We start from the raw sequence: 7062 nt of genomic DNA, 5'->3' as shown, positions 1-7062 counted from the left end.
AGTGCTCAGCTGGCAGGTGCTGGATAATGAGCACAGACACAAAGCGCTCCAACTTCTCTGGGGACTCTGCTCATTTCGTCCGCGAGCCAACCCCGGCTGCAGGGCGGGAGGAGCACGCCAGGTGGCGCTACAGCCGCCATGGAGACACTCTAGCGCCCGCCTCGCGCCCCGGAAGTGCTTCGCGGGGGTGGCGCCTTTCCGCTGCCCTGAGCGCCGGCGCGCGGCGGGATAGCTCTGTCGGACGGGCGCTGGGAGTGCGGTGCCGCCCGGGGCTCGTGGAGCAATGGCGGCGGCGGCGGCGACTTCCGCGGCGCCGACGAAGAAGATCGTGGCACCCACCGTGTCTCAGATTAATGCGGAGTTCGTTACTCAGGTGAGATGGCCGCGCCTGCCTTTCGCCCTCAGCGGTGTGGGCCTTAAGGCTACAGCATGCTGTCATAATGTAGCAGGACTTGGAGGGCTCTCTTTGTGTCAGTCAGGTTTCTCAAGGGGGGTGTAATCCTTTGCAGCTGCTGAAAGGTTGCATACTCTGAGGGATTTGCTAGAAGGAACTTCAGAGCAGCAACAAAAACGAGTATTTATTATATAGCATACTCTGCATCTGAAACTTCTGCAGTGTGCTTCTCTTACAAAGCATGTAGGTGTAGAATCATTACTGGTGGAAAGCACTACTATAAAAACATTGTTAATTACGGTCATTGGAGGTTGTGATTAAGCAAGAAACTAGTGTAATAAGCTCTGGGGTTTGAGTCTGTTACGGAGCTGTCATGTCATGATTGAAAAGTGTATATGCTTACCATGTTTGTTTCTTTCTCCATACAGTTAGCAAATAAATATTGGGCTCCACATGCGAAGAAAAAACTGTCTTTTGATTTAAAGGTAAATACATCAACTGGAATTGTATTGGCATCATGATCAGCCTTTTTCTGACCTCTGATGGTTCCTATTTCATAAGACAGTATGGATGACTGCTTGAAAGGTCATCACTTAGCACACTATAGTTTTAGTTGATTTTTTTGTTGTTGTTGTTGTAATATAAGAATATAGGCATTATCATGAAAATGTGCTATAATGTCACAGTTCTTTTGCGTCCTGTTTGGTTGGTTTATTTTAGCCAAGAGCTTGTGAGCTAAAAGGTGCTTTGGAATTAAAGAAGGTAGAAAGATATGTATGTCTGCATGGTAATACTTCCCAAAAGCTTCTTATGAGGGTTTAGATTGTAAGACTGTTGTGGTTGATATCTTTGTTTTTAATTTTTAAAACTTTGCTGTATATATTTGGTTTTGTCTTGGCATTCTGTAGTGCTGGATCCTTTAGTGTTTCTTTCCCTAGCTGTTATTTGGCTTAATCTTCATTTTCAGCCTCTGTTCGTTTGTTCTTTATAGTATATTAATGATAGCATTTATATGATAGATAGAACAAGGATGAAGATAAGCAATTGAATTACAAGTCTTTGTCATCTGATGTCAAAGTGTGCGTATTGCAGCAGGTAGAGCAGATTCTTTCATTCCTGTTGGAAAAACTGGTTAAGAACAGCTGTTTTGGGTTTGATGCTGTTTATAAAACACAGCAACAGTTGATGACCAAGTTGATACAGGTTCTTTAGGACTATTTTAATTTCAACATTAAGTTGAAGACTAACAATAAAAAGACTTGCATATCATTTTGATTTCATATAAAACTCTGAGTGAGGTGTAGGTAATTTCTTTTTTCTCTCTGAAGAGCTGAGGCATATTTGGTGTGACGTTTTATCAAATAGCACTGAACAGAGAGTAACTAATGTACGGTATCTTGAAATGCTCAAAATATCTGAATGCTTTGGCTATAATTTTATGAAGTATAATTTTTAAATTATTCTTACCCATAGGTTATTGAAGATGTATATGCAAAAGAGATTGTCAAGTCAAAGTAAGTACACTTGTCACTTTCTGTTAAGGACAGCAATTCCAGTGTTATGGGTATTGCAGTTGTTTCTGATGTTTCACAGAGTGCTTTAAAAATACGTTCATATTTTCAAAGCAGATGAGAATGACATAAACACAATGCAGTATTGATATAGTAGTAATTATGTTATTTCAGAGTTCAAACATGACAAAAAGAAAATTCATGATCTCGCTCTCCTTGTATATGAGGGTAACATAATTTTGTTTGGCAGCTCTTGTTTGATCTGGCACTGTATTGATTTATGTTGAATTTTGTGTTGTGATTGTTATAGAAGGCAGGTCTCTTTATTATTATATGATATGTAAAGAAGAAAATCACTTAAGGTTTGTAGTGCTTTTTGCTTTTTTTGCTTTGTTCCCCTAGTTTTTGTAGCTAGAGTTAAAGCAAGAATCTTATTTCGGTGAATTTTAATGTTGAATGAGGCAGATAGGGAAGAAGAATAGAGTTCATCTTTTACAGCTGTGTGTATGGAAAAGAGTGTTAACAATAGGATTTAGAAGCTCGTCAAGACAAGTTTGAATCTTGTTTGTAATTGCTTTATGAAAGTAATCTAAAAATAGCCATACAGAATCAGAGCAAACTTGCCTTTCAAGACTGTAAGAAATGGTGTCCTTGTACTTGAATGTCTAGATGGATTTGTAATATATTGCAAAACAAGGGGGAAAAATAGCCATTTTCTGTGCAGCTGCATACTGAAGCTTTCCTTTCTGTGTTAATTGATGACTTCTTTTTTTTAGGTTTGCAATTAGAAAGATAATGCTTCTTGAATTCAGGTACGCTGAATGGAGTAATATTTAAAGTGTTGTTTTTTTTCTGTAGAAACCAATGAAAATGAAAAAGAAGTGCAGAGCAGTGAATCTGCTTGAAGGTAGTTTACTTGACGCTGTTTCTGTCTCAAGTCTTATGAGCAGGCAGGATTGAGATGCTTTTGGTTAGGATAGATTCTTAGCTTGAAGAGGCTGAAATATGCAAGTGGTACCACTGGCTAGAAAAGTAGGATGAATTTTCCTTTTTTGTGCTTCTGTGACCCAAATTGAGTCTGCTCCTGGTTATATATGTATGTGCATACCCTTGCTGGTTTGTTTTTTTTCTCACTGTCCCTGGTATTTGTCTTACTCAAAGTATTGAAAAAAAAATAAATAAGTAAAACTTAATGGGCTTGTGAAAGGGTAAAAAGATTGTTAGAGCTAGCATTAAGAAGGGAGGGAGCGGGTGAGCAACTGGATTAGGAAAGAACAAGAATTTCTGGTGGCATGAGGTGCGAATAATATGTTGAAAATAATGCATTTAGAGATTTTCTCCTTGGTAGTGAATATCCTGCATAGCTTCAAGGAGTAGCTAGAGGAGGGAGGCAGCTGTGAGTTCAAATTGCTTCTCATCTCTAAGCTCTAGTTTTGAGGGGTTCTTCTATGAGAAAAGTTCCATCCTAACGAAGAAGAAATGCTTGTTGCTGGGTAGTTGCTATTTCCCAGCGTCTTGGTAATTTTTTTTTCTATTTTCTTCAATTCACTTAATAATTAAGGTTATTTAATTGTTCAGATAGTATTATACAGTAGCTGTCCTTTGCATCTTATGCTAGGACGTGCTGTATGTGACATTGTTGATTTGAATAAATTCATTTTCCTTCTGGAAAATCAATATGAATTCTTTTTCTGATTTTGCGCTGAGCTGTGGCTACTTAGTGCATTTGAAACCCCACTTAACAGTTTATCTTCCTGATGAGAAACTCATTTGTCTCCTCTAGCAGTTATGTGAGTCTGCCATTACCAAGTTCTGCTGCGGTGACCTGGATGAGAATTAGCTTCAGGAACTACTTACAAACTATAAAGATGTCAAACCAACACCCCTGTGGATAATTGCTTTTTCATATGAGTGACAGATTATGTGGGTGGCAGCAACTAATGATACGTTCTTTGTCTTTTCACAGTCAGTACCTTGAAAATTACCTATGGATGAATTATTCTCCAGAGGTGTCCAGTAAGGCATATTTAATGTCAATCTGCTGTATGGTGAACGAGAAGTTCAGAGAGAATGTCCCTGCATGGGAGGTAACCGATAACAATTACAGCTAGAATTTCCTTTATCCACAAGTTGCAGTTTCTGCAGTGTGTTCTCTTATACAGATGGAAAGTAGCAAAGCTGGCAGCATTTAAATTAAATGATGCTTCAGCTGGAATATCTCTTATTACATGGTGTGAATTCTCTCAGAAAGCAGTACATGGATGAAAGATGACCTGATTTTTTTTTTTCAGTGGAGAAATCTTCAGTTCTGCTAACTTTACTTTTTTGGCACTTGCAGAGAAGTTATTTCTCTGATATCAAAAGGAAGAAGACAATTTTTATATCTTTCCACGTAAGAAGACACCACTGGAAGTCTGACATTTTATCTCATATTATCATGCTTAGTACCTGTGAATATGGTTTGTGACTAAATTGCATGAAATTTTCAACTGAATCTCTTATGCTGCTTCTGTGTATTGCTTTGTTTAGTAGTAGCTTCAGAGAAGTGTTTCTACGAATTGTCTGGTTTATGTGGTCTCTCTCAATAACATGAGCTTATTCAGGAATTCTGTGCAAGCATCATATTAGAAGCACTATTATTCTGATAGTTGCACTGTTACTTCAGTACTGACAAAATATAAAGGGTGAATAACTTATGTTTGATGCCTCTGTCTTGTATTTTGGTCTGGCATAGCTACTAGAAGCAAGATGACCGTATGCAAGTTACCACCCATTACCCATATTACCCACAGTTTAGTTAAATCTGTTATTTGGTACGTGTTTCTTGTGAAAAAGCAGTTTTATCTCCACAGTTACTCAGTTTATCTTTCCCTGGCCAAGACAGCTGAATGCACCTTCCTCAGCTGCAGTTAGTCTTTGTTGTTTTCACTTGCTCACTTTATCTTCCTTTACTATTCCTAGACATTTAAAAAGAAGTCAGAACACTTTCCTGCCTTTTTCAAACGCATTCTAGAAGCATCACTGGTTGAGAATGAGAATGAATTCTCTCTACAAGAACAGACAGTTCTTCTACTTTTCCTTGATCATTGCTTCAATAGTTTGGTATGTTAAATGCTACTCTTATAATACTGTTAGTGTGGTTATGCCAGTCTGTTAGCAGGTAGCAGTTTAGTTTTAGCAATTCCTTAGGGGACTGATAAAGCGAAATTTCAATTTAGAGATGATGACGATACTGGGGGGCTTTTACCCTTCTTTTTGACACTTGCTTGGTCTCTCTCAACACATTTTTATTGTCACAAAGTTGTAGCAAACTAAAATTTGAAGTAATGACACTGCAATTTAGAGGTATATACTCAATTACATTTCATATAGTGCTTAAAATTACTTTTACTTAGAAATATGTTTTGACCTTAAAAATTAATTCCTTACTACAGCTCTCTTTTAGTTTGATTGCAAAATTGCGTAAAACTATTTTTATTAACGTATTACTGCATATTATGATTTTTATTATTGAGAGAGATTAGGTAGAGTTTTGAAAAAGAGATTTTTGAAAAGAGACCTCTTTGAAAAGAGGTTATACTTGGGTTATATTTTTATCTGCACTTTCTATACGTTAGTCCTAAGGATCCATTTGATCGCATTGTTCTCAGTCTATAGTAAAAGCTTCACAGAATTTTAGATTATAATTTGCAAGTGTAGAGAGCAAAAAAACAAACAAACATGCATGTATTATGAAACGTCTCTTTTAACTCTCTTGCCATTGGATATATTGGACACAAGATATATTAGTTAAAATCAAGGTCCACACAAGCAACAAACAGTTCTAAGTGTTATTGGAGAGAGGTGCTACATAGTTTCCTGCTAGGAGGTTGTGAAATCTAATGTAGCAGCATACATGCGGATTGTAATTGTCCATTGATTATTTTGTAAGAGTATACTTGCAAGACAGTCACATCAGAAAGTGTAAGAGTCCTTAAAAATGCTTTTTATTTCTCTGACTTTCTACCAGGAAGTGGATTTGATAAGAAGTCAGGTGCAGCAGCTCATTTCGTTACCGATGTGGATGGCTCTACAACCTGTAAGCATAACGTAATCTTCTAGATGATATGCAGGTTCTGTAATGTGAATTGTATTGTGACTGCCCGGTATTTGAAGCTGGCTGTGTTACAGTGGATCAGTTTTTTTGTATTTTGTATTTTATTTTTGTGTGCTTGGTAAAATGAAAATGTTTGTTACAAATTTCCATGTTCATTTGCAGTTGTATTTTTTTTCCTTTCACATATCAAAGCTTTATTGCCTATAGCTTTTTTGAAGTATAGCTTGTAGGCTTTCCCAGTCCTAGCATTCTCATGCTCTATAGACCTGCTGTGTGGAAATGGGAAGCATGGGAATAGGGAAGAGAATACCAAAAAGCCAACTGAGAAGGGTGTATGTGGTACTACTGAGGGAATAAGGTTTAACTAGATGGATGGTACAGATGTGTGTCAGTGACTTCTGTAGACATTTTTCAGAATTAGTACTTGTCGGTATTGAGTTTGAATATTTGCTTTTCTTGTCATAACAAGGAATCTTTTCCCTTTTCAGAAACGACTGGAACAAGAGCTGAAAAGGACACCAAAACTAAGAAAATTCTGGAATTTAATTAAGAAAAATGATGAGAAAATGGATGAGGAGGCAAGAATGCAGTATGTTACAAAAGACTTTTTTCCAGTTAAATCCTAAAACCAATGTATTCATCATTGTAATTTAACTAAATGAAGTTGTTATAATGATAATGTGTAATTAAAAAAGAACAAACATACAATAACTTGTGAAGATCACACATAAGGACCATCTATTTTGTTTTCCAGTAGTCTTTATTCAAAATAATGTTACAGAAGCTATCATTTTATTTAATCATTGATTTTATGATTACAAATTTTAAAGCCAGTGGATGAGAGCTATATGAGACTATTAGATAGTCACTCATATTTTTTTTCCATGACTTTAAGCAAGGATTTGACTCTTATGTGAATTAAAATGCTGAAATAAACTTGTGTGCATCTTACTAAACTTAAATGTTCCAGTAATTTTTGTACTATAATGCAGTAAAATGTGGGTGATGTCATATTTCTTTTACTCACTAGTGTATGGGATGTTAATCTGTTTTTTTTCTGG

General features: G+C 36.8%; 1 protein-coding gene across 1 annotated transcript in view; it reads left to right on the top strand.

Annotated features, from left to right (window-relative positions):
* Positions 1 to 260: 260 nt before the first annotated feature.
* Positions 261 to 7062, top strand: part of AQR (aquarius intron-binding spliceosomal factor) — a 41084-nt gene continuing 34282 nt past the window's right edge. Inside the window, exons 1-8 of the mRNA XM_065753841.1 lie at positions 261 to 373; positions 823 to 879; positions 1868 to 1908; positions 2682 to 2717; positions 3872 to 3992; positions 4867 to 5007; positions 5915 to 5983; positions 6490 to 6590. Coding sequence (XP_065609913.1) covers positions 284 to 373; positions 823 to 879; positions 1868 to 1908; positions 2682 to 2717; positions 3872 to 3992; positions 4867 to 5007; positions 5915 to 5983; positions 6490 to 6590 — 656 coding nt within the window. The 5' untranslated portion in view covers positions 261 to 283. The remainder of the gene's footprint in view (positions 374 to 822; positions 880 to 1867; positions 1909 to 2681; positions 2718 to 3871; positions 3993 to 4866; positions 5008 to 5914; positions 5984 to 6489; positions 6591 to 7062) is intronic.

This window comes from Cyrtonyx montezumae, unplaced genomic scaffold (assembly GCF_038088225.1).
Source record: "Cyrtonyx montezumae isolate F1298 unplaced genomic scaffold, pur_monq_1.0 scaffold_10, whole genome shotgun sequence".
Classification (NCBI taxonomy): Eukaryota; Metazoa; Chordata; class Aves; order Galliformes; family Odontophoridae; genus Cyrtonyx; species Cyrtonyx montezumae.
This window is presented reverse-complemented; position numbering and strand designations above follow the sequence as displayed.